Source organism: Carassius gibelio, chromosome A25 (assembly GCF_023724105.1).
Source record: "Carassius gibelio isolate Cgi1373 ecotype wild population from Czech Republic chromosome A25, carGib1.2-hapl.c, whole genome shotgun sequence".
Classification (NCBI taxonomy): Eukaryota; Metazoa; Chordata; class Actinopteri; order Cypriniformes; family Cyprinidae; genus Carassius; species Carassius gibelio.
This window is the reverse complement of record NC_068395.1, coordinates 7,430,142-7,451,275: the sequence shown is the minus strand read 5'-3', so window position 1 is coordinate 7,451,275 and position 21,134 is coordinate 7,430,142. Positions and strand designations below refer to the sequence as shown.

General features: G+C 36.3%; 4 protein-coding genes across 7 annotated transcripts; 3 read left to right on the top strand and 1 right to left on the bottom strand.

Moving 5' to 3' along the window:
* Positions 1-39: 39 nt before the first annotated feature.
* Positions 40-3,621, top strand: LOC127946648 (NADH dehydrogenase [ubiquinone] 1 alpha subcomplex subunit 9, mitochondrial). Its single transcript, XM_052543347.1, has 11 exons — positions 40-167; positions 917-1,087; positions 1,195-1,292; positions 1,364-1,455; positions 1,794-1,935; positions 2,097-2,199; positions 2,362-2,432; positions 2,511-2,587; positions 2,703-2,798; positions 3,193-3,259; positions 3,342-3,621. Exons 1-11 carry the CDS (start codon positions 113-115, stop codon positions 3,510-3,512), a joined length of 1,143 nt encoding a protein of 380 aa, XP_052399307.1. The 5' UTR covers positions 40-112; the 3' UTR covers positions 3,513-3,621.
* Positions 3,622-4,769: 1,148 nt separating this feature from the next.
* On the top strand, positions 4,770-11,294 carry LOC127946646 (probable polypeptide N-acetylgalactosaminyltransferase 8). 3 transcript variants are annotated; one of them, XM_052543344.1, is made up of 11 exons: positions 4,770-5,006; positions 5,104-5,338; positions 6,802-6,968; positions 7,246-7,429; positions 7,515-7,712; positions 8,194-8,308; positions 8,396-8,581; positions 10,250-10,402; positions 10,516-10,611; positions 10,689-10,856; positions 11,037-11,294. In XM_052543344.1, exons 1-11 carry the CDS (start codon positions 4,868-4,870, stop codon positions 11,169-11,171), a joined length of 1,776 nt encoding a protein of 591 aa, XP_052399304.1. In that variant the 5' UTR covers positions 4,770-4,867; the 3' UTR covers positions 11,172-11,294. The 3 variants fall into 3 exon arrangements, with proteins under 3 accessions (XP_052399304.1, XP_052399303.1, XP_052399305.1); XM_052543343.1 differs by having other exon boundaries at positions 6,763-6,968; XM_052543345.1 differs by having other exon boundaries at positions 4,771-5,006; positions 10,250-10,387.
* LOC127946649 (RIB43A-like with coiled-coils protein 2) lies at positions 11,105-15,842 on the top strand. 2 transcript variants are annotated; one of them, XM_052543350.1, is made up of 7 exons: positions 11,105-11,239; positions 12,140-12,221; positions 13,290-13,601; positions 13,777-13,895; positions 13,994-14,221; positions 14,350-14,516; positions 14,788-15,842. In XM_052543350.1, exons 1-7 carry the CDS (start codon positions 11,228-11,230, stop codon positions 14,864-14,866), a joined length of 999 nt encoding a protein of 332 aa, XP_052399310.1. In that variant the 5' UTR covers positions 11,105-11,227; the 3' UTR covers positions 14,867-15,842. The 2 variants fall into 2 exon arrangements, with proteins under 2 accessions (XP_052399310.1, XP_052399309.1); XM_052543349.1 differs by lacking the exon at positions 11,105-11,239 and adding an exon at positions 11,896-12,060.
* On the bottom strand, positions 14,829-20,632 carry LOC127946647 (adenosine deaminase 2-A). Its single transcript, XM_052543346.1, has 10 exons — positions 20,475-20,632; positions 19,209-19,542; positions 18,822-19,041; positions 18,519-18,729; positions 18,298-18,425; positions 17,862-17,952; positions 17,672-17,780; positions 17,364-17,521; positions 16,399-16,601; positions 14,829-16,273 (listed from the first exon to the last, which is right to left on the bottom strand). The coding sequence occupies exons 2-10, from the start codon at positions 19,507-19,509 to the stop codon at positions 16,183-16,185; spliced, it is 1,512 nt and encodes a 503-aa protein (XP_052399306.1). The 5' UTR covers positions 19,510-19,542; positions 20,475-20,632; the 3' UTR covers positions 14,829-16,182.
* Positions 20,633-21,134: the final 502 nt, after the last annotated feature.

Genomic DNA, 21,134 nt, shown 5'->3' with positions numbered 1-21,134 from the left:
TATATTTCTAGAAGTTCTTACCGTAGTACCGTCGCTAAAATTCAGTTTTGGCTATTTTCGGATTGCGTTTGACCCTCCCCAGCCTCCGTTCTCCGTGCTGACGGCCAGAATCATGGCGGCTGTCACTCTGTTTTGCCGTCCTGCGGGTGTCCTTCCCAAGCTTTCAGGTGAGTTCACAGTTAGATTAGTTTACCATACACACGGTATGACCGTATATTAATACTATTATGATTGAGGCTGTTAACAGAACGAGTTATATAGCGATTCGAAGATGTTTAAATAAGTCGTTTTCTTGTGTTTTGTGACCCCGGCTGAAGACATCAGGCCTCATTTGTGCACTAGTACAGTTGAAATATATTACTATTGTCAGAAATATGCTACTGTGTCATTTAAAACTACAAACGTGCGGTTGCTGTAAGATTTTAATTTTATTATTTTCAATTGAATGCAGTAATTATGTGCTCTGTGCGGTGCAGAATAATCAGAGACTGTCTCAAAACATACCAAGAGAGAATTTATAGACATCACTAGGGCACGAGATACACAGAACGCTTCTTTTATTATTTTATAATTCCTTTATACGTTCTGCAACCTTTATCATGATATAGGTTTATGCTATGTATTGTTATTCTAAAAGTCGCACTGCCCGATAAACCCTGTAAAGCCTAAATAAATACAAAACAATAATAATTATAATTTTTTTTAAATCGAATACTTTTTGTCAAATAAAATTCAAAAAACTTTGCATATCATATTGAATGCATTGTTGTAGAAGTCATGTAGAACAGATTTGATTTCTTAGAAATTCATGTATCAAATATTATACTGTTGGATTTAGAGTCTTAAGATACAGTTTTGTCAGTGTACTTGAATTAGTTAAATAGACATATTTTGTTTTTATTTCTTCTGTCATCAGGCACCTGTTCTCCAGTTTTGCTGGCGGCCGGTCCTGTGACCGTTCAGCATAGGAAGATCCATCATGCCGTGGTGCCCAGAGGAAAAGGAGGCCGATCGTCTTTCAGTGGAGTAGCTGCGACAGTGTTCGGAGCCACAGGCTTCCTGGGGAGATATGTCGTCAACCGACTCGGTGAGTCCTGATATTATTCACTGTAAAAACCATAATGAGCCTCATTCACTTACAAGCCATCCATTGCTGTTTCATTGGTTCGAAAAAGTTGTATGGGTTTATTTTAGGACGTATGGGCTCCCAGATCGTGATTCCTCACCGATGTGACCAGTACGATCTCATGTACCTCAGACCTATGGGTGATCTGGGCCAGATCATCTTTATGGTAAATGCACTCTATCCAGAGGAGAGGTTTCCTCTCTAATGAAAGTGGCCTAAACTGTGATGCTTTTACAGGAATGGGATGCAAGGGATAAGGAATCGATCAAAAGGGCAATTTCTCACTCCAACGTGGTGATCAACCTTGTGGGAAGAGAGTGGGAGACCAGGTACTAGAAAGTAGGGATCTTTAAAATACAATTAAAAGAAAGTCCATGTTTACTATGCTTGTTTGTAGGGCTGCATGATTTGGCCAGAGTTTTGTGAATATATATCAATATGGCTTTAGTAATAATAATAATACAATAATGATGGTAATAATAAAATAAATATTACTAAATAAAATGCAAAAATTACTAAAAACAATATATACTATTGTAATAATTCACTGTAAATTATTATTAATTAATATATGAATTCTAACTTGGATACCACAAGGTAGTCTGTAGATGCATTCAAATAGATTATATTTCTAAAAAACATGCTGTCTTCTTTCCCCCTTTTAAAGGAACTACAAGTTTGAAGATGTCTTCGTCTCTATCCCCCAGCAGATCGCAAGGGCAGCTCATGAAGCCGGAATCAAAAAGTTCATACATATGTCCCACCTTAATGCAGATATCCGCAGCCCTTCCAAGTACTTAAGGAATAAGGTAAAGGTTTAATAATGTGCTAATATGCTGTATTGGGTGTGCTTATAGTCAAATAGCAAAATAAACCTGCTGATGTAGGTAAACCTTTCTAAAGTCAATAATAATGCATTTACAAAGTGGATAATTGCACAGTTGTTGTGTCGTAACTGGTTATGTTGCAGGCTGTAGGTGAGGCAGTGGTGCGCGAAGAGTTCCCTGATGCCATCATTATGAAACCCACTGAGTGCTTCGGAAGAGAGGATAGATTCTTGAACCATTTTGCTAGTAGGTATCTGATTATATCCTAAAATTTAGATTTTAACTATTAGAAATATGCCTTGTTGTTGTATGTGTTTTGTGATGACAGAAGTAGAATTTGGAAGTAGTCTTAAAGGGACAGTTCACCTGTTTGTTAAATTGATATTTCCTGTAATTGTTGTTGTTTAGACATGCGTTGGTTCGGTAAAGCTGTTCCTCTTATTGCGATGGGCAAGAAGACAGTCAAACAGCCTGTTCATGTGAGTATCAACCAGTTTGAACACAAGTAAATATTCCTGATCATGGTCTCTGATTATGCATTATCTTGCTTTCTACAGGTGGTGGATGTGGCCAAAGCCATCGTTAATGCCATCAAAGACCCCGATGCTAATGGGAAAACATATGCTTTAGTTGGGTAAGAACCGGTACAGTTTCTCCTTCATTGTCTTCTAATTTTGGAAAGTTCACACTTTCCAATCTATGGATTCTTGTGTCTGAAATAAAATAAAAATGAATCTCTTGCTCCACAGGCCCAACCGGTATCTACTGCATGACTTGGTGGAGTACATATATGCTCTGTCCCACAGGCCATATTTGGCTTACCCCATACCTCGCCCTCTCTATCAGTAAGCATTTCCTTAAAAATATCAATTTATATGACTTTTCTTAAAGGTGAAGTATGCTACTAGTGTCACCTAGACATGGTTTCGGCAGGTTTTTTTGAAGGTAAATTTTAAGAGTTTTGAAGACCTTTTAAAACCCCCTCCCCAAAAACGGTCTTGAATACAACCACTACCTTCTGATCACACAACTTTTACATTTACTTAAGAAGCAAAAATACTTAAAATAAATTTGTTATTGTTTTATTAGAAATGTATAAAAAATAAGACTTAATGCCATGGATTAAGAGAATGTAGTTTGATAAAAATCATACAGCTTTCGCTTTTAACCTGACAGTTTACAGAAGTGTACCTACTTTGGCAGCCACATATATATTCCCTTTGTGTTCTCTGGTTTTAGCCTCATTGCAAGATTTTTTGAGATGAACGCTTTCGAGCCCTGGACGACCCGTGATAAAGTCGACCGGGTATGTGTTTCAGAGCATTACAAAATTATGCATTTATTATAGCATCAAGAATGTAACAAATAGTTAAAACCCTCATTTATAGTTCCACACAACGGACATGAAGTACCCTGACCTCCCAGGACTGGAGGATTTGGGCATTACCCCTTCCTCCATTGAGCAGAAGGCCATTGAAACCTTGCGTCGCCATCGCCGTTACCGCTACCTGGATGCTGAGATCGGAGAGACCAAGGCCGCCAAAACAGTCAGCTATTAAACAAGAGGCAGTGGCTCCTGTGTCCAGTCAGATCTCTGCTGCTCCTCACTTGTTGTCTAGTTTCACTTTTTCTGTACATAAATAAAGATATTCAACTTTATTATTGCAATAGCTTTTGCATGTTTTTTTTCCTCCTTGTGCAAGTGCAATGCATTTTCTTACATCTGCCTGATGTCGAAAAAAATTACAGATGGGACAGATCAGATTTTTTAACAACAACAACAACATAAACAAAAATGTCATTTAATATTCAGTGTCTTTAATAAATAGTGGTCTTGTATGATAAGTTATAGGTCAATTACACGTGATTTATCACATGACTTTTATCCCACATTTCTTATTAACAGTTTTTTTTTATTATTATTATAAAAAAAAAAATAAAAGAAAACTTATTCGTCAACGATACTTTAAAATTGATCAAACTTGACAGTAAGACATTTGTATTACTTTTTAAAAAAAAGTCTTGTCTTTCAAATAAATGCCTTATCCAAAATCCAGAAATCCGTTCTACTTCTCCAGTCAGCAATAGATATGTAGTCTATATGATGTGATGTCAGGTGGTGCGCTTTTTACAGTAATCCTGTATTATTGCCTGGCTTATTACATCACAGTTACAGGAAAGGTTACATCAACACTAAAATAAAGAAATAAATTCCCACTCAGTCAAAACTACCCGGAACAGAATGCAATATAAATTACGGTATTTTACTGTAATGTATAAATGTGGTATTGTAGGTTACTGAAGGTTTTTACAGTTTTTCCTACCAGGTCAAGAAAATATAATCATAAATGTATCATCTACCCATTAGGTTTTATGACAAAACATTGCTGCTGGTTTATGTTTTATTTAAGTCCCTAAATGTTATGTGTATATAACAGACATTTTATTACACTATAATCCAGAATGTTCTTTAAGGTTGCAATACTTGAAATTGTGAAAAGTGCTATACGTGTAAGTGTGAGCTTAATAGAACTAAAGAAGTGCTGTTCTTTTGAACTTTATCAAAGAATCCTGAAAAAAAAACAAAAGAATTAAGCAGCACTACATTGATTTCAACAAGAAATGTTCCTTGAGCAGTAATCAGCATATTAGAATGTATCTTTTGACACTGAATAAATAACATATTCAAATATATTCAAATAGAAAACAATTATTTGAAATTTTTACAATATTTCAGAAATTACTGTTTTTTTTTTTAGATAAGCAATTACTTTAACCACTCCCATATCTCAGAGGTGTCTTGCATAAATCAAAGTGAACTATACAACGTTATTGACAGTCATCTTTATGAACAAGCACTTGCATACCTTCTGAGGATTTTTCTTAGAAACATGGGCGCAGAGAGCTTTTGAAAATGAGGATTGCTGCAAGAGTCTGTGTGTTAGTTATTGGTATCATAGTTTACATCCTTGTGTACATATCATTTATCAGATCAGAAGATCCAGAGGTACTTAGAAGACTAAAGAGAATAGAAGATCAAGTTAATGAAATAGGTGAGTTTGTGCTCATTACATCAATTTTGAGAACATTATTAATAACTGAAAGATTTCATTATCCTGTGGAATTAATTCAATATACTTCCAATTTCAGCCATAGAAATCAAAAATCAAAAAGTCAGAGAGGCTGTTGTGGAACATAAAATTACAAAGAAAACGGAGGTTAAGAAGTTGTATCCAAAATCCCCTCTCTTTAAATCATGGGGAGCTGGACTCACAGAAGAGGAACAGATGGAAGCAGAGAGGCAGTTTCAGGAGTTCGGATACAATGTGTTCCTCAGTAACAGATTACCACTGAACAGAACAATCCCCGATACTCGAGACATCAGGTAACTGCTTTACAACGGTTTCCAAGTTTAGATATTTTCTATTTTAATATATGTAATGAATTTTGTTGATTGCAGTATAAAAGTGTCAAATCATCCTTCAATAATTATTTTTATATGCTGATTTGGTGCTCAAGTAGTAATTCTTGTATGGCTAAATAAAAAAATAAATATCATTGTATGTAGTAATTTGAAGGGGGGGGGGGGGGGACGGTCCAAAAACATACCCAAGTTCTTTAACCCAAAAACTTGTTTACCATTCCATTGCCACCTGCTGTAACTTGTGATTGTGTGCACTTTTTATTCTTTTAGTTTAATCTTTAATCCGTTTTTATTACTGGGAACAATTATATTGTTTTGTTTAATGCGCTGCAAAGATATGGCTGTATAAGTTTATATTTTTATGTTTAGCAATTTTACTTCCAAGCATTTTTTTGAAGCCGCCCTGGCAGTGGAAGAAGGGAGAAGCTTAATGTTTAGAAGAGCATATTTCAGAGCAAATTTCCAGTGACGTTGCTTCAAATGTCTCTCTGCGAGTGCGTCACAGCACCTAGACTGTGCTGATTTCGCTCGGGGATCACCTTCTTCCATGAAGACGGTCCTCCCACTCTGCTCTCCCATTTCTGGTGTGAGGATCAGTGCCACTCATGGCTACATGGCTTAATGCAGCCTGATTTCCTTCAGAGCTTCTGAAGAGGGGATCACAGCTGACGACTCCATGTCATTAACAGCATCGGACACTGATGAGGAGGAGTGTTCAGAAAAAGAGCCCGAATCCCCACCTCTGACACAAACGACAGGGACAAGCTTGGACAGCGAGTGATCCACGTTCTGTCTAAGGCTGTGAAGGATCTTGGCCTGTCTGAGCCTCAGAAGCGGTCCTAAACAGCACACTGAGAGGAACAAGAGAGGATCAGTTCTCGCAGAGGCCGGAACTCCCTCAAAGAAAGTTTGATCTTGCTCTCCATCCCTCCATTCAACACCGAGCGATGGAAGCTCCATTCAAGCCTGGCACATCCTTCTAGTTCAGCATGCGCCCAAGCAAACTACCGCTGTGATAGTGGACCTACATACTCAAAAGCGCAATTCTCCTCTCCTCATTACCATGAACGTCAATTCCCAGCCACTGTGTAGCGCAAAGCCTTTCGTAAAAGTAGAACCACTTCACTGGCCCAATCATTCAAACAGGTGAATTTAGTTGTAGGGGGCTGAGATGATAGACAAGGGGGCAGGGGAGAGATCGATTTAACCCGTGGCAACTGCACGTGATATGAAAATAAATGGACACTTCATCTATCCAATCAGCAGGCTTACTTTAATAAGTGCCGCTCTTTCCATTTCATTATTTGCTGTTGAGTTATCTGAAATGTACATTTCATTTGCACTTCACAGCCATATAGTACTGATGCTTATATTTTTGTCCACAGTGATTTTTTAAAGGACTTTTCATATATATATATGCGCAGATGTGCTACAAAAAGCTACCCCACGGACCTGCCAACCATTAGTGTGATTCTGATCTATTTTAATGAGGCCCCGTCAGTCATTAAAAGGGCAATCCACAGCATCATTGACAAAACTCCTGCTCTTCTGCTAAAGGAGATCATCCTGGTAGACGACTACAGTTCGATTGGTTAGTTTTACCCTAGATATTAGTGATATCTTATTTGATAAGGTTTTTTTCTTCAGTTTCTTTTTTGTCAAGCATAATCCTTATATAATAATACAGAAAATATTCATAATTAATGGAGAATATAGAAAGATTCATAAAAAGACAAAAGTACTGATTTAAACTTATTTACACAGTGTGCATGAATTCATACAATTATTCAGTTATATGTAATTTGTAATGTTCTAAATATGAAACATTTAATATAACATTCTACTTCATGTTTTTTATTTCTTGACAGAGGATCTGCATTTGGCTCTAGATGAATATATTGAGCTATTTAATAAAGAAAAACCTGGCCTAATCAAGAAAGTGAGGCATGGAAGGCAGATGGGCCTTGCCAAGGCAAGAATCTCAGGCTGGGAAGCGGCCACAGGTCAGGTGGTAGCCATTCTGGATGCACACATTGAAGTTCATAAGGACTGGTGAATACTACCACAGTTTGTGTATGATAATAAGAGGGACTTAATATCTTGCGTAAATATACATTTGACTGCCGTATTATTCTAGGGCAGAGCCATTACTTGCAAGAATCAAAGCAGACAGGACAGTAGTGCTGTCACCAGTGTTTGACAAAGTGCTTTTTGACACAATGGAGGTAAAGAAGTACAACGCTCTTGCTCAAGCGTTTGACTGGAACCTCTGGTGCATGTATGAGTCCTTCCGGCCAGAATGGTACAAAAACAAAGACCCATCAGAACCAGGGAAGTAAGTGTAACTTTTTCACCTTTTTAAACACTTTTGTTTTCTATCAATCATTTTAAATGCGCCTGATGAAATGAGAGAAACTTTTTTTTTTTTACGTAAAATGCCAACAAGCAAAATAACACACAGTCTCATATGAAGAAAAAAAACACACCTATGAATCTATGTTTTTGAATAAGTTCACCGAATGATGCAACATCTATAAAGATGCTTATTTCTTCACTAAATGAATCAGTATCTTTGAACAAACTGATTGAGCAAACAATGCAACATAAAAAAGGTTGCTTATTTTGTTCATCTGTGATCCGTGTTTCTGAACAAATCAGTTTAGATTTTAACTTTTTTTTTTTTTTTACTGTGGGGAACAGTAACGTACTGCTGTATTATGCAGGATGTCAACTATTAACATACTTAATTTAATTAATAAATTAACAGTTTGCAGTTTATGATTAGATTGTAATAGAACAGTTTCCTTTCTTGTTAGGAGTCCCTCAGTCATGGGTATCCTTGTTGCTGAACGTCAATTCCTTGGAGAAATTGGAGTTTTGGATGAAGGAATGACAATTTATGGAGGTGAAAATGTTGAATTAGGAATACGTGTAAGTCAATACTGCACAGTTTGGTGCCAAAATTAGGCCTAGAATAGGTGCTTGAATTTGATTAATGTCTAAAATGTAATCAATCAGGTCTGGCTCTGTGGTGGGAGTATTGAAGTGGTGCCGTGTTCAAAGATCGCTCACATTGAAAGAGCACATAAGCCCTATTCACAAGATCTCCGGAAACCCATGATTCGCAACGCTCTGAGAGTGGCTGAAATCTGGCTGGATGAATATAAATCAAATGTGAATATTGCCTGGAATCTCCCTCTAAAGGTAATAGTAATAGTAAACATTGTTTAAAGGATAGCTGAAGAATAGAGAATAGATCACATATGTGCATATCAATAAATAAATTAAAATGTCATGGAAAAGTGCATTTATTTCAGTAATTCAACTCAAATTGTGAAATTTGTGTATTAAATAAATTCAATGCGCACAGACTGAAGTATTTTAAGTCTTTGGTTCTTTTAATTGTGATGAATTTGGCTCACATTTAACAAAAACTCACCGATTCATCTAAAAAATTAGAATACTTCATAAAACCAAAAAAAAAAAATGTTTAGTGAATAGTTGGCCTTCTGGGAAGTATGTCCATTTACTGTACATGCACTCAGTACTTGGTAGGGGCTACTTTTGATTTATTGCCTCAATTTGTCATGGCATGGAGGTGATCAGTTTGTGGCACTGCTGAGGTGGTATGGAAGCCCAGGTTTCTTTAATAGTGGTCTTCAGCTAATCTGGACTCTTTGGTCTCTTGTTTCTCAGTTTCCTCTTGACAATACTCCATAGATTCTCTATGAGGCTCAGGTCTGGTGAGTTTGATGGCAAGTTAAGCACACCAACACTGTGGTCATTTAACCATCTTTTGGTGCTTTTGGCAGTGTGGGCATGTGCCAAATCCTGCTGGAAAATGAAATCAGCATCTTCAAAATCTGGTCAGCAGAAGGAAGCATGAAGTTCTCCAAAATGTCTTGGTAAACAGGTGCAGTGACTTTGGTTTTCAAAAAACACAATGCATCAACACCAGCAGATGACATTGCACCCCAAATCATCACAGACTGTGGAAACTTAACACTGGACTTCAAGCAACTTGGGCTATGAGCTCCTCCATCCCTCCTCCAGACTCTAGAACCTTGGTTTCCAAATGAAATACAAAACTTGCTCTCATCAGAAAAGAGGACTTTGGACCACTGGCCAACAGTCCAGCTCTTCTTCTCCTTAGCCCAGGGAAGATGCCTCTGACTTTGTCTGTGGTTAACAAAAGGAATATGAAAACTGTAGCCAGTTGTGTGGTGGCTCTTGAAGCCTTGACCCCTGCCTCAGTCCATTCCTTGTGAAGTTCACTCAAATTCTTGAATCAATTTTGCTTGACAATCCTCATAAGGCTTCAGTTCTCTCGGTTGGTTGTGCATCTTTTTCTTACACACTTTTTCCATCCACTCAATTTTCAGTCAACATGCTTGGATACAGCACTCTGTGAACAGACCGTTTCTTTGGCAATGAATGTTTTTGGATTTCCCTCCCCTGTGAAGGGTGTCATTGATTGTCTTCTGGACAACTGTCAGATCAGCAGTCTTCCCCATTATCGTGAAACCTAGTGAACCAAACTGAGAGACCATTTTGAAGGCTCAGGAAACCTTTGCTGGTGTTTTGAGTTGATTACCTGATTGGCATGTCACCATATTCTAATTTGTTGAGAATTGGTGGGTTTTTGTTAAATGTGAGCCAAAATCAAAGACTTAAACTACTTCAGTCTGTGTGCATTGAATTTATTTAATACACAAGTTTCACAATTTGAGTTGAATCACTGAAATAAATGAGCTTTTCCACTACATTCTAATTTATTGAGATGCACCTGCATTTAGTCTTATTTATATTAAATTCATTGATTCTCATATCAGTTTGGACGTGGTTGATAAATGTACAGTTTTTTTTCTCTAGAATCATGGGATTGATATTGGTGATGTGAGTGAAAGAAAACAATTACGAAATAAACTCAAATGTAAGCCCTTCAGATGGTATCTGGAAAATGTATATCCTCTCCTAGACGTCTGGGAAGACATAATTGGTTATGGTGCGGTAAGCAACAAAGATGTTCAAAGTCTTTTATTATACAATTTTCCCCTGAAAAGAGGAGATAAATAAACCTTAGATGCTCAGTCTAAACTAGTTATCATTAAACTGCTTCTGTTTTATTCTCATAACAGCTGAATAATGACCTTAAAGAAAAATTCTGTATTGATCAAGGACCTGTTCCTGGAAGTGTACCAATTCTGTTTAGGTGTCATTACTATAAACCTCAGGTACTGTATGTGAGTGTAAACCTTTTCTTTGAGTTACCACATCCAAAAAGCACTCATCATTTAACTGTCTCTCACAGCATTGTTATTACAACCGTAATGGAGAGATCTACATTGGAGGCATTAAATCTCACACATATAACTCTAACCGTTGTCTAATGGATCCTGGTAGTGGGAAGACACCAGCGTTGCATGACTGTAAAAATGCCAAGGTGAAAGGATTGAGTATATACTGGGACTTTTCTCAGGTAAGGTCCTGCTGTGTATTTTATTTATATGTTTTATGGAATATATATTAATATATATAATATTTCACATTGATTAGCATTGCTAAATGTGTGTTCATTCTGTTTTGTCATATACAATTATATTTTTAGAATTGTTATTGTCAGTGAAAATGTATTTTCTGGTTTCCGTTTTATTTTTAGGGAAATGCAATAAAAAACAGAAACACAAATCGTTGTCTTGAGATCGGCCAAGGAGCGGACTCCTACTATTATCTGATTTTGCAAACATGCACAGGACAAAGATGGACAATACAACATGTCATCAAAGACTTTTAAAAGTGGAAGTGGAAACATTGTAGAGGACGCAGATGTAGAAGGAACTTCAAAATGAAATGCATGTACAAGTATGTGAACTGGATACATATGACTGTGTTCTGTGTTTTTTTTTTTTTTTTTGTTACAGATTAACCTGATACAGGTGATGACACCTTTAATTATACTGAAACAGCTGCACATCAAAACATATCTTTGAGTGTTATATTGCTACTGAGGTCTGTGTCCTGTGACAGATTACATTATCACATTTTTTTTATTTTCAAAGTATCATTTTCATGTTGTTAAACTACTGATAAGATTTCAATCTTTTGTTCAAACACTGATCAAACTATTACAGTAAAATGACATTGGTGTTGGTGTGCAGCATAACAAATGCAAATGCAAGATAAATAATAAAAAGTACTAGTCTAAACGCTCCACTGCAGCCTCAATAAAGCGCATTATCATATGGATTCCAGTTATCAACGATTTAGAAAAAATTAAAAGGTACAGGATCAATTTTTAAAAAGTGTTTAATTACCAGTAATTACTATTGAAACCTACATTAAATATGCATCTGGAGTATTTTAACCATTCTGATTAGGGCACCTATCACTGATCTATATAGATCAGTGGCACCTATGCTATGAAAAACAACAGTGAGAGGGCGCTATTTTCAAACACGCATCTTCAGTCTCTTAGCAACGTGTTTGTTTGTGGGCTTCCCTCGTTTTGTGACATCCAGTACGTCGATTATATTCGTTATATCGATTTGATGTGGTGGTGATACACAATGAATCAAGTTGAGCATTTGTCAGACCGAGTTGAAGCTGTTCAACTTGACAGAAGGAGAAAAATGGAGTTACAACGCAGGGAGAGGGTCTTCAATGACACATTCCGCACGATTGGAGTAAGTTTGCTGGATGGAAACAACTTTATACATACTGTTAATAGGCTAGTTATTTTTTGTATATTTCTTTCTTTGTCAGGTTGACAAGGATGCTCTCGACCACCAAGTTAAAGAACGAAGAGAGAAAGAACAACGCCAAGCGAATGAACTGAAAGTCTATAGTGAGTTCTGTGAGGAACTTTTTTTTTCGGCCTAGATTTTTTATTAAAAATATTTATTTATGCAATTACTACATTAATAAATATATTACATTAAAAACGACATTATTATAATTTATATATATATATATATATATATATATATATATATATATATATATATTACAATTCACTTTTCTCTCCAATTTATATATATATATATATATATATATATATATATATATATATATATATATATATATATATATATATATATATATATATATAGAAAATGTCCAGGTGCTGTAACTATCTGTATACTATATATATTTAACTATAGTACTTTGTATTCTAATTCTATTTTTTAAAATAAGAAAGTCTTCTTGCCCTCTATTCATTTACTAACTGCTTGCTTTCTTTAACTAAAACCTCTAGCTTCCAAGTGGTGTAACTAACTGGAAAATTAAATGTTAAATATGTGTGTGTGTGTGTATATATATATATATATATATATATATATATAAAATAAAAAAAATAATCAGTAAAGCAATTAATTTAAAAAGCTTGTTTGTGTGCGCGTGTACAAATCTTCAGTGATTTCGATTTTTTTAAAGAATTTTCTAAACATTTTGTATGTGTGCATGTACACACATTTTTTAAATTCATAGCTGTAATTGCTTTACATTAATTTCAGCATTTTAATGACATTTTATGGTAACACTTCACAATAAGGTATCATTTGTTAACATTAATCAATGTATAAACTAAAATGAACTAACAATAAACAATACATTTGTTACAGTATTTATTGATCTTTGTTAATGTGAATAGTTATTCATTAGTTGTTCATGTTAGTCCACAGTGCATCAACCCATGTTAACAAATACAACTTCTGATCAATAAATGCTGTATAAGTATTGTTCATGCTTAGTTTGTGTTACTAATTCAGTTAAATTAATAAACTTTATTGTAAAGTGTTACCCATTTTACTTTACTTTTTTTTTTTTATACAAAAACGTTGTGGATAACTTCAATAACACAACTGACATTTACATTGAAGTGAACTCGAATCCCTTTCCTGTCTGTTTTAAGCTGATGAGCTGCTGTGCAGTGATCGTGCAGCCTGTATCCTGAAGCAGCGTCAGAAGAAAGATGAGCACCTGCTGAATGAAGCCATTGTGCAATTCAGACAACAGTTTCAACAACCTGCTAGCCGGCGTGAGTTTGATCTGAATGATCCAGAGCTGCTGAAGAAGCAGGAAGGGGTGCGGATCCTGCCGGGGCTGGCTGGAGAAGATCTGGCCCAGAAGGACAGGCTGAGGAAGCAGCAGGAGCAGCTCAGAGCATGGTCCCTACAACAGCGAGACGAACTAGAGCGAGCAAAACACGGGTTACAACAAGAGAGTAAGTTCACTGGCTGAATGGGAGCCCGTTCTGTCTGAGCTCCAAAAACCGTCAATTAAAAAAAAAAATTCCAATCTTGAGTGTTCTGCTATATTCTCTCTGAAATGGTATAGTGAATGAATTCAGTTTTTCCCAGCCCACCTATAAATGCTTTCTCCTTTTACAAACTATATAGTGCACCAATATGCTCAAAGCAGTCTGGCTCTGGACACCCGAGCTCTTGAATTGCAGAAGATGGAGGAACAAAGCAAGAGAGCTGCAGCCATCACCGCCAAAGACTTTAACCTTGCACTGGTGAGTCACTGACCACTAAAGTTCACAAGTTCAAGAACTATCAGAAATCTCAATTAACCATCAGTTTCCTGTTGTTCCATGCTGCTTCTCGACCACAGGCTGCAGAAATCACACACCGACATCTACAAGAGCATCATGAAGAGGAGGAAAACAACCAGACGGACATCCTGAACCAGCTAAATGGAGACCTGCTGATGGAAAACCCTGAGCAGAATATTAGCGTGCTGGGTCTGTCTCGCCTGCGCAGGGACTGTTACAAGGGAATGAGTCCTAAAGAGCTCCAGCAGTACACGCAATACCAGCTGCAGCAAGCAGAAGATGTAAAGGTAAAGCCAGCACTTGGTACTTTGGTTTTTTTTTTCACCTTTTATTTACAAGTTAAGTAACATCAAATGGCACTTCTGAAATGTTTCAAACAATTAAGTGTTAATAATAACCAAACAAATGTGTGCAGCGTGCCGTCATGGAGCAACGAGAGAAGGAGCTACAGGAGCATCATGAGCGCATGACATCTGCCCGTGCTGCATTGCTGCTAGAAAGACAGCAAGCACGTATTAATAAGGAGCTGCGCAGGGCAATGGACAACACCAATGCACAGCTGGCCCAGGCCCATGACGCTCAGTGAGTTAAATAGGGTTTGGCTGACTATATGTGATTAGAACACCTATTCATTCATTTGAAATAACTTTTTAAATATTATGCATTTTAAATAAGTCAGTGGACTATACATACCGCAGCATTGTTATTGTTAATTATTTGAACAGAAATCTGAAACAAAATCAAAATATTAGATAATTATATGAAAATTAAAAATGTGGCAGTGATAACTAACGAAAGTGTATTAAGATATTAAAATGACTAAAACTGAAATAATCACTTTTTCCATTTACAGGAATAACCATCTACAGGATGTGTACAGCAACATTCCCGATGAGCGCTATTTTTCCCAGTTTAATACCAGCAGTAGATAAACATTACAGCTGGAACCTGAAAGATGAAGACCATCAGGGCTCGCTAATCGAGGACAATACACTATATCATTTTACAGTAAACACCTAAGCTTTAAATAGACCGGGGACTCCACTTGAAGTGTTTCGGAAAGCTGCACAATTTTTAATAGGTCAGTAAAGATGGCAGATGGAGTTGTAACACTTGTTTTTTTAAAACATTCATGTTGTAAACAAAAATGAGCTGCATATTCATAAACAACTGAAATCAGGTAACTCAAGGCAGCCTGCAGAGGTTGTTAAAGTAAAAATGTACTTTTAAAAACTTAAAAGGAATAGGTCACCCAAAAAAGAATATTTGCTGAAAATTTGGATGAGTTTGTTTCTTCAATGAAACAGGCTTGGTTTAGCATTAAATCACCTCCTTACTAATGGGTCCTCTGCAGTGAATGGGTGCCACTGGAATGAAGCGTCCAAACAGCTGATAAATACGTCTCCAGTCTCCACATGACTCCAGTCCATCAATTAACTTCTTATGAAGCAAAAAGCTGTGTTTGTATGTAACAAAGCAGTCATTAAGGAATTTAACTTTAAATATTCAGCTTCTGGACAAAATACATAATCCATAATAACACTTTTTCCAGTGGAAAGTCTATTCCCTTTTGACCTCTCACATCAAAATCCACTGACATATTTGTTTAGTTGTTTAGGACTTTTTTCACTTGTAAGTGGTGCCTGATCTGTTTGTATTTCTCTCCTGATTCAGACGAGACATTTTCAGCAGAGAAAGCAATATTATGGATGAAGGATTTTAGCTGGGAGCAAAAGTTTGCAGTTAGAAACATGCAACTTTTTGCTTCACTGGAGTCTTGTGGATTTCTTTTTGATAACTGTGATGTTTTTATCAGCTGTCACAACTCTCATTCTGACGGCACCCAATCACTGCAGAGGATCTATTGGTGATAATAACTACTTTTTCAAATAAAATAATTAACTGACATTAAGTGCATCACAGTTTTGTTGTTTAACAGGTGTCCTGAATTCACAAAATTGCACAAAAAACTGCTGTCAACAGCTTGAAGTTGCAAGCACTACAGTCCTCCATTTTGTTTCAAGGGAAGTACAGAGGATCAGTAGTACATAGATTCTGCACCAGATGGCAGCACAGGCCAGTTCAAGAGAATACATTCATTTCCTCATACCAAGTAACAGCGTTAATTGCAGTATCCACACCCCAGTATGTTCACCAATATGACAAACAAATGGGGAAAACATCTTGTAAAAATGCCCTTAGAGCATGCTTAAAACCTCCTGATTTACAAACTACCTGTTAAAGTAGTCTACAGTAAACTTTCCGAGACAAACTTGTCCCAATTTACCAGCAATACCTCAATAGCCTTTTTCTTAGTTTGACTTGGCAATGAGCTGTACCTAGAAATGAAGAGCGAAAGGACAAATAAGTTACAAAAAACAGCAAAGCCTGGTTGTAGATTTAACTTGTGGCCAAAAAATGTCTGTATGAATCCTAAAACATGAGAGTAGTAGTTATCCATTACCTGAGGGAGTTTATGACCAGCTCTTTCAATGTGCCTAAATGAAAGCTCATTCCTCCAAAGCCCATGAAGGCTTCGTAGAAATCATGTGAAAGGGCAGTGGCCCCAAACAGAGCTGGATCATCTGAGCTGATCACTACAGGATGACCCTCAGCCATCAGTGCTGCCACTGGGTGGTCCCGCATGTCTGAGACCAATTTCAACACCTGACAAAGAGTTACAGCATTATTACATTTTTCAAATGAGTGGCTATTCAGACAATGAACCATAAATATAGCAAAGACTGAAAGAGTAGCATAGTGGCAAGGTAAAAAAAAATATGTATAATGTACTAAAACAAAAAGATACACAACCGGTCGAAAGTTTGGCTTCGGTTCTTTTTTTTTTTTTTAAAGAAATTAAAACTTTTCTTGTGTAGGGATGTATTAATTTGATCAAAAGTGACAGTAAAGACATTCATAATGTTACAAAAGGTTTCTATTTCAAATAAACACAGTTATTTTGTTCTTTCTATTCATAAAAAATGTATCCGTCTCCACAAAAAATATTTTTTCAAGTCAGCATATTAGAATGATTTTTGAAGGATCATGTGACACTGAAGAGTTTTTGCTGTATGAGACATTTTACCAACCTCAATCGTCTGAATGTCAACTTCAAAGTGTAAATTTAATTCAAATGTAACCTTGAATAAAATTAAATTCATGTAGTATTTACATATTTACATCTTAAATGATGAGATTGTAGCATTTTTATAAAAAAGGTGAACGTTTAAGACACATTAAGTAAGTATGAATATCAAATCCTGTTTGTAACCTATTGAATATGACATAGTTTAGCAGGATATCTATATAAATAAAATAAATAAAATAAAAAAAAGAGGGCAGGACTTATCCGTTGGAAATTGACTGAATTATGGAAAGCAGGAATATTTTTTTTTCACTTTAAAGACATAATGAGTGATGATATACCTGATTTGAGATTGGACAGACTTCAATAGGTACATCCATCTTTCTAGACAAGTCTTTAACTACAGGATGACGTGCCAAAGCGAAGCCGTGACCTATACGTGTGGTGTTGAATAGAAGAGCATCCATGAGGTTCTGATCAACATCTGTTCCCTGTGAATCTGTGTGGGAAAAGTGAATGAAGTTACCAGATTTTACAACAGCATTAGCAACCGTAAAAAAGAACAAGCACTCAAACTTTTGAGCCTAAAGGACAACTTTGAATTACACTGCTTTGAACCAGATGAAAGAACCTAGATGTCAAAAGAAACCTGTCTCTCCTGCGTGGAAAAAGTAGGGCAGGTTAACACCCCTGTCTTCAGGTAGACTCAAAGCCTCCTTGAAGTACCACAGAGGTCTTCCAAGGTCTTCCTGTCCTACCTGGAGTTATAAAAGCAAGTGTTTCCTTCAGAGTTTATTCACAAATCATGTATTTTAGTAATATGCTCATCATACACTCACAAAGTCAAAGCCTGCCATGATATCTGGAAAGTTCCTGTGTAGTGTCATTGCTTCCTCTACTGTCTTCACCGCCTCGGTTGCATTTATACCCCTAAAAGCAACAGGAAATCAAATCAAATATTGATATTATGTTACAAAAGACTTTGATTTCAAATAAACACTGTTCCTTTGAACTTTCTATTTACCAAAGAATCCTGAAAAAATATATATATATATCAAGGTTTCCACAAAATATTAAGAAGTACTACTGTTTTCAACATTGATAATAATAAGAAATGTATCTTAAAGACCAAATCAGCATATTAGAATGTATTCTGAAGGATCATGTGACACTGAAGACTGGAGTAATGACTCCATAATGAATAATGAAAACAGCTTTGCATCACAATAATAATTTGCATTCTAATTTACAATACAATACAAACGTTTCTCTCACCTGTGGACGGTAAAAATCACTCGAGCTCCTAGGAAGTCTGGGAAGTTTTCTCTAAATCTTTTCACAACGTCCTGGCAGGCCCTCATACTCCAGTCCTTGTTATTTAATCTGCCATCCAGTTCATATGTCTTGAAATTATAATAAAAATGAACACATATTAGTATTTACTTACAGTACACTTTTAATTTTTCTTTATTTTCTAAGGAGAATTTCGTCTATACCGCTGGCAGCAGCGCCCTGATTTCCACATACATGATGTTGTCCTCATAAAACTGTCTTAGACCTTCATAGAGGTAGTCTTTGAACACAGGTGCATAGGTGACCAACCCATAGGCCACCAAGAATGCCTGCTCAAATCTCTTCCACACAATATCTTGGCTAGGATAGGCTCTGTCTGGGTCCTCGGTGAAGAGCGTGAGATTTCGAATGAAACTGTGGAAGCAAATGAACATTTGAGATAAACATCCCTCACCTCCAGTCTCAGATTCACTACCGTTTTTTTTTTTTTTTTTTTTAGGATATACCTGTTGTCCAAATCAGTGCTGTTTTTAATCTTCTCCCTGAGGGATTTCAGCAAAGTCCATGAGGAGCAGCGTGGAAGAGACGCAGGCTGTCCGGAGGAGAAGATAAACTGCACGGTCTGCTCATCTGTGAAGCACACGTAGCAGTTCTCTCTGTAGGTCACGTTCTTCACCAGCCAATCCACACTCACCATACCAAAGTCGTGAACATGCAGGGCAGCACCTGGACAAAAGATCAGATAAATCATCTTACTTAAGCCTAGGTGGATTTTAAATATTTTGTACAGTGTCGTTCTGGCAAAAGTCATAGTTAGAAATGAACCTTAATAAAGTGTGGCCATACATATGTGCATTCACACACAAAAAGTCTGCATTATTAGATTATAGCACCTTTAGGCATCTTCTGAAGCAAACTAAACACAGGACTTTGATCGATGAAGCGCTTAGCCTTGAAGAAATGCATGGACGGTGGGACGTGTCCCGCTTCCATATCATGCTGCTTCAGTTTCTGAAGCTTCTTGTCAAGAAGTTCCTCTCTCTCATTCAGTGTTATGTTGCCTCCTGTCCGTCTAGATGCTTCCAGCCTTATCAGAGCATCCCGCTTCCTGGGATCTGGTCCACAGTGACATGATGCACACCACAGAAACAGCATCCATATCCACATCAGGTCTCTTAGTGTCACCACGTGCATGGTTGTGATGTAATTCAACCTCTGATCTCTGTGCTATTGATGAAAAGTAATGAAAAAGTAGCTGGTTAATAATTTTTTAAGTGATTTTTATGTTTATGCGCCACTGACTGATATTGATGGTATTGTATTTAATACTAATAACAGGTGATGCAGTAAATGACAAGTAAAATTAAATGTTTTCAGTTACTTTTCGTGTCTGTTGATTAGAATTCGCTTCATTTAAATAAAAATACGTTATTTACAGATGAATTTCTCACCGATGATTCATTTGTAAAACGTGTTAATTTCTAATAACAAAATAGTGTATAGCTAGCTAGTAACATTATGTAGAAAAAAACTAATTCTTTCTTAGAAGTATAAATCAATTTAAACATAATTAACTTATTCGATTTATGTTTTAAAAGACACACACACACAGAAAAAAAAACTCAGAACATAGTCAGCTGTTAATTTTACTGGTCTATGCTGAATGTACTAGCAGAATTATGTGTATTTGACACTGCAGAAAAGGGGATTTACTCGCTGCTTGCACTTCTTTTTTACCTTGAAGCAAGTTTCAACCTCCAACCACCAGTTTCAACCGTTTTAACCATCTGATGTCAGCTGTTGGAAACTTTTTACTTCTATAGCAAAATATAAACTAACACACATTATATAAATGAAATCTATCAATCCTACTAAAACAATGTGACCATCTGTTAAAGACCAAATTACTGGTAAACAACCCACATGACACAGCGGTACGCTATCTATTATCAGTCATGATTAAGTCTGTCTACGTTAGCTGTTGTGATGTTTTCTTTATAACGCTTATATATGTCCTGACATGCCTTTCGAGTTTCGAACCATTTAATTGCGAATTTACTTATCCAATAAGAGTTTTTCACCAAGCATACATCAAACCGCATCAGTAACGGTTAACTTACCCGAATAAAGCCCAAATAAACGTACAGAAAAATAAATACCTTCCGAAATTAGAACAGGTCTTCTGACAACTGAGTACGCCGTGTCTCAACACACCGGTAACAAAGATGCAATTTGTTTTATTTAACCGAGCTTGACTGACTTCTGCCCCACTTCTGACTTCCACAACAGACAGTGACGTCATGTCCTAGCTTGAAGCTCATTGGCTCCGCTGTGTGCTAGTGCGCGAGGACAAAAGACATGCTGAGGACAAAAGACTTGTTTTAGAAAAACTAAAATAATAAATTCATTTTAGTCTTGTTTTTTAAAGTTTAGAAGTTATTAACAATTTAGTATTTCAACAAGTGTTACAATGTATTCTTACCATGCAAGTACTTTAGTGTACCACCATGTAAACGCCAGGATATCAAAAATGTCTGCAATGTACAGGTGCTGGTTATATAATCAGAATATCATCAAAAAGTTGAACTAATTCCATTCAAAAACTGAAACTTGTATATTATAGTAATTCTTTAAACACATACTGATATATTTCAAATGTTTCTTATATTAATTTTTCATGATTTTAACTGACAAAATTCAGTATCTCAGATAATTAAAATATTGTGAAAAGGTTCAATATTGAAGACAAAATATTGAATAATCAGCTAATTAACTCAATCTTTTTGATTTTCCTTAGTTGTCAGTTATAATCAAAATTA

Excerpts from the sequence above, each read along its gene's own strand:
- LOC127946648 (XM_052543347.1), top strand. The coding sequence starts at position 113 with ATGGCGGCTGTCACTCTGTTTTGCCGTCCTGCGGGTGTCCTTCCCAAG. Across the intron at positions 1,088-1,194 it reads ATATGTCGTCAACCGACTCG|GACGTATGGGCTCCCAGATC; the intron begins GTGAGTCCTGAT and ends GGTTTATTTTAG. Across the intron at positions 1,293-1,363 it reads TGGGCCAGATCATCTTTATG|GAATGGGATGCAAGGGATAA; the intron begins GTAAATGCACTC and ends ATGCTTTTACAG.
- LOC127946646 (XM_052543343.1), top strand. The coding sequence starts at position 4,868 with ATGAGGATTGCTGCAAGAGTCTGTGTGTTAGTTATTGGTATCATAGTT. Across the intron at positions 5,339-6,762 it reads CCCGATACTCGAGACATCAG|TGATTTTTTAAAGGACTTTT; the intron begins GTAACTGCTTTA and ends TTTTGTCCACAG. Across the intron at positions 8,582-10,249 it reads CCTGGAATCTCCCTCTAAAG|AATCATGGGATTGATATTGG; the intron begins GTAATAGTAATA and ends TTTTTTCTCTAG.
- LOC127946649 (XM_052543349.1), top strand. The coding sequence starts at position 11,944 with ATGAATCAAGTTGAGCATTTGTCAGACCGAGTTGAAGCTGTTCAACTT. Across the intron at positions 12,061-12,139 it reads ACACATTCCGCACGATTGGA|GTTGACAAGGATGCTCTCGA; the intron begins GTAAGTTTGCTG and ends TTTCTTTGTCAG. Across the intron at positions 13,602-13,776 it reads ACACGGGTTACAACAAGAGA|TGCACCAATATGCTCAAAGC; the intron begins GTAAGTTCACTG and ends CAAACTATATAG.
- LOC127946647 (XM_052543346.1), bottom strand. The coding sequence starts at position 19,509 with ATGCACGTGGTGACACTAAGAGACCTGATGTGGATATGGATGCTGTTT. Across the intron at positions 17,522-17,671 it reads TTTCCACGCAGGAGAGACAG|ATTCACAGGGAACAGATGTT; the intron begins GTTTCTTTTGAC and ends TTTCCCACACAG. Across the intron at positions 16,274-16,398 it reads CTGGTCATAAACTCCCTCAG|GTACAGCTCATTGCCAAGTC; the intron begins GTAATGGATAAC and ends CTTCATTTCTAG.